General features: G+C 41.5%; 1 protein-coding gene across 6 annotated transcripts in view; it reads left to right on the plus strand.

The window, feature by feature from the left end:
* Positions 1-10644, plus strand: part of prr12b (proline rich 12b) — a 111825-nt gene that overhangs the window by 68506 nt on the left and 32675 nt on the right. For 5 of the 6 annotated variants that reach the window (XR_007571633.1, XM_050070223.1, XM_050070224.1 and 2 more), the window contains exon 10: positions 2177-2310. Coding sequence is in view for 5 of the 6 variants with exons in the window: in XM_050070223.1 (XP_049926180.1) it covers positions 2177-2310 (134 nt within the window). In the remaining variant the exon portion in view is untranslated. Of the gene's footprint in view, positions 1-2176; positions 2311-3365; positions 3530-10644 lie in introns of those variants that run through there. The other variant, XM_050070227.1, reaches the window with a different exon arrangement.

The following is a 10644-nucleotide window of genomic DNA, read 5'->3' on the forward strand; positions in this document are numbered from 1 at the left end:
CAGATTTGGGAGGGGTCCAGAGAAAACTATGGAGTCCGACATAGTTTTTGCGTATTCACACACCGAGGCAATATTAATTTTAGTGACCTCCGATTGGCGTAACCGGGTGTCATTGCCGCCGACGTGAATAACGAACTTACTAAATCTACGATTAGCTTTAGCCAGCAGTTTTAAATTTGATTCAGTGTCGCCCACTCTGGCCCCAGGGATACATTTGACTATGGCCGCTGGTGTTGCTAACTTCACGTTCCTCATAATAGAGCTGCCAATAACCAGAGTTTTGTCCTCAGCGGGTGTGTCGCTGAGTGGGGAAAAGCGGTTAGAAATGTGAACAGGCTGGTGGTGAACCATGGGCTTCGGCTTGGAGCTACGCTTCTTCCAGACAGTTATCCAGCCTCCCGGCTGCACGGGGGTTACCGGGGAACCGCTAGCGGAGGCTAGGCTATGTGGCTCCGTACCGGCTACAGGGGGCTACCGAGTGATTTTCCATGGTGCGGAGCCGCACTTCTAATTCACTGAGCCTTGCCTCCAACGCAGCAAATAAAGTACACTTAATACAGTTACCACTGTTGCTAAAGGAGGCAGAGGCATAACTGAACATTTGGCACACCGAGCAAGAAAGAGCAGGGGAAGGAGAAGCCATCGCTAACTATTAAGCGAATGTAGCTAACAAGGCTAGTAACGTGCAAACAACAGCTAAGAGATTAGTAAGAAAGTCGTTAAAAAGAGGAGAGCTATGAGTGCTTAAACAGAACTAGTGTGGGTTAAGACTTGAAGTAGATGTTAAGCAACCAAAGTGAGGAAAAGCAGAAAGAAGGCTGGTAGAGTTCGCTAGAGCACCACAGAGACAGAAACACCGGAAATGACACAACACGCTTACCGCAATACGTCAGCACGTCTCATATATGTTTACCTATAAACGTGTTTTATGTGTTTATTTTGTTTGTTTGTTTGTTTTCACACACAGAGTAGAGGACTAATATAAATAAAAAGCAGACTGAGCTGTAACGAGATGAACTCCAGCTTTTATGTATTGTTGTTGTTGTTGGTGTGTGTGTTGGGGGGTATCATAGATGTACTGTATATATAAGTAACTTTGCTTAAGATCAATAAAGAGGCAATAATAACAAGAACAATATATTAATACAAAACCATATATATAAACTGTAAAGAAAAAAAACTGAAATATAGGAGTAAATAAAAGTGTGAGCTGTGGGGCGATTAACTTCAGTTATGTGTTGTGTTGATTTTCAGTTAGGCTGTGACATGCACTGACATTTCTTGCTGCATCAATGACGCTGACACTGTTTTCTCCAAGTAGATGTCTCATTTCAGTCTGCTCAAAGAGTGTATCAGAATCTTTGAGTTTACATTTAATTTTTCTAAAAAACTTTGTTCTGATGTCGTAGTACGTGCTAGCAGGAAATGTTGCTCTGTCTCCTCCCGTCTCTGTGGACAGAGCTAACACAGACTCTCTCTCTCTCTCTCTCTCTCTCTCTCTCTCTCTCTCTCTCTCTCTCTCTCTCCCTCCCTCTCTCTCACTTTATATATCTGTGTGCGGTTCACGTCCTTCTCCTCATCATCAACATTCACCTGAATATTACTGTCTGACTTGCTGAAATTAACCCTATGAAGTATGAAATAATAACTGTGTGCCCCACTTCTCTGTCTTGTTGTAGATGTATCTGTCCGCGGGTTATTACCCCACATTTCTTCACTGTTTCTTTGTCAAACAACTCTCTTTAGGCTTTGACAGAGGTGAAAAAATGCAGACAATCAAACCTATCCCAAAAACTTAAATGACTGGTCAAAGTTTCGGAGTTAGTTAGCATACTTACTGTATTTTTAGATGTGTGACAATTTTGGACAAAAAATACAAACTTGGTGTGCAGCAGCCCTTAGGCATGAAATGAGGAAAACATGGAGGGCAGTGAGTGTACAAAACCAAAGTAGAAAGCTAAGCAATTCATGAATTTAATGATTTTGGCTGATTTGTGTCTGTGCAGTCTGAGAACAGCTGTTTCAGTCAAGAGAAATATCTTTAATGGGAAAAATGGATTAGCTCAGCCATTTTAACCATCAAAGTATAATGCCAGTGTTTTTTAATATGATTGTCTTCATACAGAACAATACTGTTTACTAAATTGAAATTCTGATTCTTTATGTCTTTCCTCAGTATCTGGGTTACTTTGGTGATGCCAAAATGCGCTACCAGCGTTTGTACGTGAAGTTCTTGGAGAATGTCAACAAGAAAGATTATGTCAGAGTGTGTTCTCGAAAGCCATGGCACAGAGCCAGTCTCACTCTGAGGTAAGGACATGAGTTTGATTTGTTTTTAAATGTTTCTGATTGTCACGTAGATGTAGGCCCAAAAAGATGAACTGATATTAACCACAAAGTAATATAAGAACTAGAGCATTAATGGTTGATTAAAGAAAAAGTTCATCCCAAAATCCTAAGTAGGTATTTTTCCTCTTACCTGTAGTGTTATTTATCAGTCTACTTGGTTTTGGTGTGAGTTGCATAGTGTTGGAGATATCGGCCAAAGAGATGTCTGGCCTCTCTCCAATATAATGGAGCTAGATGTCAGGGGTGTGGATTCAAGTCACACGACCTGGACTTAAGTCAGACTGGAGTCAAAAATTTGATGACTTCAGATTTAAAAAAAAAAAATGGAACTTGACTCGGGCCTTAACACTAACAACTTAACTTAGACTTGAGCCTTTTGACTTGAAAATACACAATACTATACCCCAGGCCCAAAGGTTAAAAAAATAGGTTATTTAAAATGAGTGCCACAACTCAAGTCATTTCCTAAATTAACTAATGTCAGCTCTGTTCATGTGGATCCTTAATTCCCCAGATCCATTTTGTTTGAACCATTTTGACAGCATCCAGTCAAGCTGCAGGAGAGAACCATGACGAACTAACTTTACGATACCGAGCCCCAGTTGGAAAAATTAAACCAAAGATAATCTTGTTCACAAAAAAACTATTTGGTGGTCAATAAAAAGGAATTGCAGAATGCAAAATGTCCAGGTAGAAAATTACAGATGGAGACGCATCAACTTCAAACATACTACAGATTTTAAAAGCATTCATGATTTTTGTGAATTTAATATAGTATTACTGCGTTGTTAAAAGCTTATTACATTTGGTGAATGGCACATTATGACTTGTTCAGGACTGGAAACTCAAAATGTATGACTTGTGACTAGACTCAGGACTTGCCTGTCTTGACTTGGGACTTGAGTGCAAAGATGTAAGACATGTTCCCACCTCTGCGAGATGGCACTTGGTTTGTGGTGCTCAAAGTGCCAAAAATAAAATTGTTTTAAAAACTCAGCAACAATGTCTCTTTCCAGAAATCATAACCTGGATCTTTAAGATAATCCACAGACCGTGTTCTTAGCAGTTTCATCAAGGAACTGCCGCCAACCCGCCAACCATATCCACATGATATCTGACCTTAAGGGGCAGTCCAAACGGATTGCCTTGCTCAGTGCCACCATCCAGGACACAGTTGTGTGGGATCCCGCCACTTGTCCACGGCCTTCCTCCTGCTCAACCCCCAGCCATCAGCCGTCTTGGTTGGAGGTAGTGGCCAGTGATCGCACAGGGCACTCAGACGGGGCAGCCTCACCTCCTGGCTTGGTCCTTTCCAAAGACGAAGGCCCCTGCAATTGCAACCTCTTCGCCACTGCTGGAATAGCGCGGGGGTGGTTTCCAAGTCCACTGGAAAGGTGACATCCTCTTCTCGTCGTAGGCTTCTGAAAGATGCCGTGATGAGACTCTCTTCTACGGCCACCACAGAGCGATTAGCCGGTCCCGCTCTCCAAAGGCGGCTGGATCCACGAAGGAGCTCCAGGGTGATGTCTACATTGCTGCATCCATCATCACATCGCACACCTCCGTCCTTATCCATGCTGACTCATGACACCAGCTGTTTCCAGCAAGCTCCCACACTATCCCACTTCGCAACTATGATCGTAGGAGACTCCATAGTCCAGAATGTTAGGATGAAGTTGCTTAAAATATACTGTTTTCCTGGTGCAAGAGTCCAGGAAATAACCAGTAAAATTCCAGAGATTTTACATAAACATCCAGAGTTGGAGAGGCTCCTTGTCCATGTGGGAACAAATGACGTCCCAAAACAACAGTCTGAACTATTAAAGCTAGACTTCATCCACCTGTTGACATTCCTGCAGACACAGAAATGCCACGCCTACGTCTCCGGCCCATTACCCACCCTTGGCCGAGGGGTGAGTAGTTTCAGTCACCTGTTGAATTTACACACCTGGTTGTCTTCAGCTTGTGTGACTTTCATTGACAATTTTAACTTATTTTGGGAGCGGAGACAGTTCTACTGGAGGGATGGCCTTCACCCAAACAGAGCTGGCTCGCGCATGCTCACAGCAAACTTGTCCTATGGTTTACAGCACTCACATGCTCCTCTGCTCGCCAATCATTTCCATTCAGGCCACGCCCCCACTGGGGACCAGTCCAACAGTAACTGATGTCTTCCAAGTCCCAGCCCACTTAAGATCAGTTCTGCTTATTTAAGTCCTGCACATATATTTTAGTTGGTCATTTCCTCAGGGTTTTTATAATTTCTTTGAAAATAGAATAAAAAAGTAAACCATAGATCAGCAAGACTCTAAGGAGCTGGCTCCCATCATACAGCCTCTACCCTGCATGCAGCCTGACAGGGACAGGTTGCATCAGGAGCATGCTGGCAATGGAGTTGTTCCAGAGCATACTGATGAAACTTGTGCAAGTGCATTGTTATTGATATAAATTTTGGCTCTGTCTGCATTGTAATTCTTGTTCTTATTTCCCCATTTTTTTCCCCGTTAAAGGGGTTTTTTTTTTTTTGGGGAGTTTTTCCTTATCCGCTGTGAGGGTCCAAAGGACAGAGGGATGTTGTGTGCTGTAAAGCCCTGTGAGGCAAATTGTGATTTGTGATATTGGGCTTTATAAATAAAATTGATTGATTGAAAATAATGAAGTTAGATTTCTTGACATTGAGTGATAACTTGTTTAACTTAAACCAATGTGAAAAATGAATGAGTCCAGCATTTGCTTTGGCAATAAGGGAATCAAAATTCTTGTCAGTGACAAAAAGATTTGTGTCATCAGCGAATAGTATAGGTGACAATAAGCTTGATGCATTAGCACGATCATTAACATATATCAAAAACAACAAGGGTCCAAGAATGGATCCTTGTGGAACACCACATTTTAGTACAGCCAGCTGTGATCGATTAAGGGCTGCCCCCGACCAAAGATTTTCATGGTCGACCAGTAGTCGTCATTTAGGGCCATTAGTCGACTAATCGTCGCAGATAATAGGTCCGTTCGAGATGAGCCAATCTGCGCAGATTCGATCACCGGCGATCGGCGCACAATGCATGCCGGTTAGTTTTGTGTCCGACTTCATCCCGACTTGCTCTGACGTATCACAAAAGTGGAATGCGATAAAGCCGCGAGAGCGAGGCGGCCGCAGTTTTTAGAGCCAGGCGCTGCAGTTGCTCTCCACCGACTGCACCGCCTGGCTCTCACCTGATCTAACAGCTGATTGGTTCAGATGTCGACTCAACAATATGACGTTTTAGATAAACTACTCATTTGTGTTGAATTTTAGAGATTAAGATTGTATTTGTCTGATCTGAAGGTTTATTCTGTGAACAGAAAACATGTTGTGTGACTGATGGTGAAAACAAACTGGTATATGGGTCTGATCACTTTTTTAATGAATTGACATCATTCCAGACAGGATGTTAGTGTGTCTGTGACTTCCTGTACGGACTGAAGGCTGCTGGAAACTGTCGGGAAACTGTCCGACTTCACCGCAGCTTTTTGTCACCGCCCCCCGCTGGGGCCGCCTGCTCTCGTCTACTTTTCAGGCGAGGCGCATTTCATCTTGAACGAGCCTAACGATTTCGGGGAGCAACAAGACAGTTTGAATTCCAGGGCTGAGATAGAATGTTAAGTAATATTGTCAACAGTTTGCTTGCTACATTACCGAGAAATAGGCCTACAAAGCAGTAATAATTAGCCTTTAAAATAGGTATTATTTTTTACAAGCTCACGCACGAAGCCAGCCGCCTGCCAATGAGACCTGCGGCAAAGCAGTAATGATTGTGATGTGTCAGAACAACCAGCAAGGAGAGGAGACTGAACATTTAATTGATTTTCAATTACATAGTATAACTGTAGCATCTTACAGCCTCGGCGACTGAATAACTTATAAATTATGAGCCTTAAAACTATCAATCAACATCAACCATCAACATACAAATTTTCGTTTCTTTTTAAAATGTAGATAACGAAATAGCTCTACAACAATCTAAAACAATTAAAAGAAAAATATAGGCTGTCATTCCAAAAATAAACAGAACAACGGAGAAGTAGCCTCAACATGAAATAAAAACTTAAATTAGGTCAGAATGCAAATAAAATAAGCAGAAATGAATAAATAGGCATTCAGCAATCAGTGCAAATTAACAGACCAACGGAAAAGTATAGCCTTAAAATGAAATAAAACTTCAATTAGGTCACAATGGAAATAAAATAGGCAAAATGAATAAACGAATAATTAAGTATTAACCAAACTGAAACACTTAAGATAGCCTAATTGTCAGTGCAAATAAACAGAGAATTAGCCTCAACATGAATGAAAACTCAACTTTACATTTTTTTCTGAAGTCAGAACGCAAATGAAAATGTAGGCTAAATCACACATTTCGTTTCACGCAACCACCTTACTCACAGTTTTATCACCCTGGCTCTCAGTTAGCTTTCTCATATTATGAGAAAGGAACACAAGTTTATCCACGTTGTCGGGGAGAAGTGAGCTCCGTGGCTTATTCACAATGAAGCCGGCCTTGGAGAAGATGCGCTCCGATGGCGTGGACGTGGATGGGATGGAGTGCACACGCTTGGCTGCTCTAGCCAGCTTGGGATAGTGGTCCTCATTTTTTTGCCACTATGTTAGCGGTCCCGAATCAACTTTTGTTCTGTCCTCCAAGTATTGTTTCATTTCATCGTTCCGTCCTTCTGTCTGCTGCTCTTCGTCTGTAGCCATGGCCATCAACATGGATATCTCCTCCTGCTTTTCCCGCTTCTTTTTTGGTGCAGGACTGGGCTCACTTTCATCTCCACTGCTGTCCCTGTCCTCTCTCTGAGCATCAGCTTCTTCTGCTGGAGATAAACTCTCAGCCAAATCCGACACCGTCGTGTAAGCCTCGTCCCGTTTCTCTACCTCGAGGAATGACAGGCTTTTGAATCGTGGATCCAAGACAGCAGCTTGGATGTAAATGCTAGTCTCGATATTCCCTCTGAGCTCCCATCTCGTGTCAATTTCTTCAGTGAGCGTTTTCTTCAGTGCGGTCACAGTTGTGTTGTCATCATCGCGCAGCAACAGGTGGCGTCTTTTCATGTTTATGAGCATGGGCAGCGTGGCAGACAGAGACGCATTAACATCCTGCGAAAGCAGCTCCGTGAGTGTGACCATCGGCTTCATCACCGAGACGATGTCCTCCGCTATCCTCCAATGGGCCGTGGTGAGATCCAGATCGCGGTCAGACCGGTGGGTGGTACCGGGGTCGGAAAGCACGGCTGTGACCAGCCACCTCTGTTCCAGGAGACGCTCCAGCATTAAGTAAGTGGAGTTCCAGCGTGTGGAGACATCCTGGATGAGTTTGTGTTCAGCCACTTTCTGTTGTTTTTGTTTGTCAGTAAGGGCTGCTGTAGCCTTGGCACTTTTCTTGAAATGTCCCACAAGACGTCTGGCAGCTGCAATGACTCAGCAGATTGGATCTTTTTTAAGAGCCGCATTTATGCACAGCTGCAAAGTGTGCCCCGCACAGCGAACTCCCTGGACATTACCCCAGGACGAGTTATGAGATAGCTGATCCACGCACAACACCATGTTCGCGGCATTGTCATGTACAACAGCGGCCCTCTTTTCTGCAGGGATCCTAAAGTCTGCCATTACCTGGCTGAGTCGCTCTGCTATGTTAGCAGCTGTGTGGCTCACCTCCAAAACTTTCGTTTCCAGCACAAATGAATGCAGTCGCCAGTCGTCAGAAATGAAATGTGCAGAGACTGTCATGTAACTCTCCATCTGGTTAGATGTCCAGATGTCCGTTGTGAAGCTGAGTGCTGTACAGCTTTTAATCTTGTCCAGAATCGCTTCTTTCGTAGTGTTGTATTTGGTAGTAATCGCGTGCATTACAGTTTCACATTTAGGAAGGCTGTATCCTGGCTCTAGGAATTCAATCAATTGTCTAAAACCTTCACCGCTGACAATATTTACTGGTCTCATGTCAAGCGCAATGAAATCCGCTATTTTTTCCGTTATATCTCTCTTCCTTTTTTCAGAAAGAGGGGGTTTCATAACGAGCTTTTGCTGCGTCAATGCTGAAGTGGAGGGTGCCTTGTCATCTCCGCAGTAAAGTTGATGCGCCTGTAGAGAGATTTACACATTAATTAAACACACAGTGAGCTGGATAATTTAGCTTCCCCAGTAGGCCTATACTAGCGCATGACAATATTAAAATGTATTATTTATCTCGGCTTTCAAATGTTAGGGCGGCCATGCTAGGCAAGTAGCTACTTACATGTTTTAGATGATACATCATGTTCGTCGTTGACGAATGATAGGCGATGGTCTGTTTGCAGAGTTTGCATGTCACCTTCTTGGGGTCGTCCTTTTTCTTTTCAAAATGATCCCAGATTTTAGATTTCTTGCCCGACATTATATCATTAGTTACTGTCTACAATCGCGATATTGCAGGGACTAGCCGTGTAAAAAAACTGACCGTGAGTGTAACGACTTCCTGTATCTGGCCCTTCAAATTAAAGGCCCTCTAGCTTTTCATTTTTTTTCTTCGACCAGTCAACCAATGAAATTTAGGTCGACTAATGACTTCTTGGTCGACTAACGCTTGGTCGACTATTTGGGGGCAGCCCTAGATCAATTACCATTAAAAACAACAAATTGCTGTCTGTTGTTTAAGTAATTATCAACCCAATGTAAAACCTGTTTTTTAAAACCATAACATAACATTTTTGATAACAAAATTTCATGATTCACCGTATCGAAAGCCTATGATAAATCTAAGAAAATGCCTAAGGTGTATTCATTTTTCTCCAGAGCAGCAGTAATTTTTTCTCTGAGGTGCAAAAGAGCCATGTATGTAGAATTTTTTTTTCTAAACCCATATTGATGTGTGAACAAAATATTGTTCGTATTTAGGTGTTTCATGATTCTACTATATACCAGCTTTTCAAGAATTTTAGAAAAACAAGGCAGTATTGATATAGGACAATAATTTGAGAATACAGATGGATCATCAGATTTAAAGAGTGGAATAACCTTGGCAACTTGGCAACAAATAAATGAATGTTAAAGGATCAATAATTAAAGAAGCTACCTTTTTGATCAAGGAGGCTGGAATTTCATCATGGCCAGGAGAAGAGTTTTTGAGACTCATAATAATATCAAGTACTTCCGAAGTCTTTACAGGCTCAAAAACATTTGGGGAAGCATACTCTTTACTTATAAAATCAGTGGGAGAGCCAAAAGCGTCTCCAATATGTTTTGCAAGACATGGTCCCACATTCACAAAAAAGTCATTAAATCTATTTGCAATTTGGGATGGCTCAGTTACCTTTACTTCGCCATCCTGAAATTCAGCTGGGGATGGAGAAGAAGCGTGTCTCATATTGAGCAATTCTTTCAGAGAGTCCCATGTAGATTTAATGTTATTTGTAGAGCTGTTAAATTGGTCACTATAATACTCCTGTTTAGCATTTCTAAGAAGATGGTTGTATTTGTTCCTAAATGTTTTGTATGTAGCATAGTTTAAAGGAGTAGGACTTTGAAGGTATTTTTTATATAAATTATTTTTCTTCAGAGCAGATTTCCTGTGTTCAGTAGTAAACCATGGTTTGTTCGAGCTTGCAGTGTTTTTGTTACTGTTAGTTGTAAGAGGAAAACATTGGTCAAAAACAGAATAGAACTTGGTATAAAAATAATCATAAGCTGTATTTACATTAAACGTCTCATATACGACTTCCCAAGACAATTTTGCCAACATCTCTCTGAAGTTGTTAATATTCTTGTCATTGAACCTTCGAAATGAAAACCTCTTTGGTTCAGACATACTTGATTTACCGTGCAAAACAGAAAATTGAAAAACAGGCATATGATCTGAAATGTCAGTATAAAGAATACCAGATTTTATAACATTAAGAAAGGCATTTGTAAAAAATATTGTCTATCAGTGTAGAGGATTTACTAGTTATTCTTGTAGGCTTGTTAATTAGAGGATAGAAGTAATTGGAGGACAGTATGTTTGTGAGGTCATCAATGTGATGTTTGATTTCCCCATTTAGAAGGTTGATAATAAAATCACCTAGTAAATAACAAGGTTTACTCTCCTTATCAACATGTTCAAACACATCTAATAGACCTTCTTTGAACTTGTTGATTTCGGTATTTGGAGGACGATATATACAACTTACAATCACTCTTTTTTTCTCATTCAGAACAATTCAATTCAATTTTCAATTTTATTTATAAAGCCCAATATCACAAATCACAATTTGCCTCACAGGGCTTTACAGCATACGACA

This window comes from Epinephelus moara, chromosome 18 (genome assembly GCF_006386435.1).
Source record: "Epinephelus moara isolate mb chromosome 18, YSFRI_EMoa_1.0, whole genome shotgun sequence".
NCBI classification, from domain to species: Eukaryota; Metazoa; Chordata; class Actinopteri; order Perciformes; family Serranidae; genus Epinephelus; species Epinephelus moara.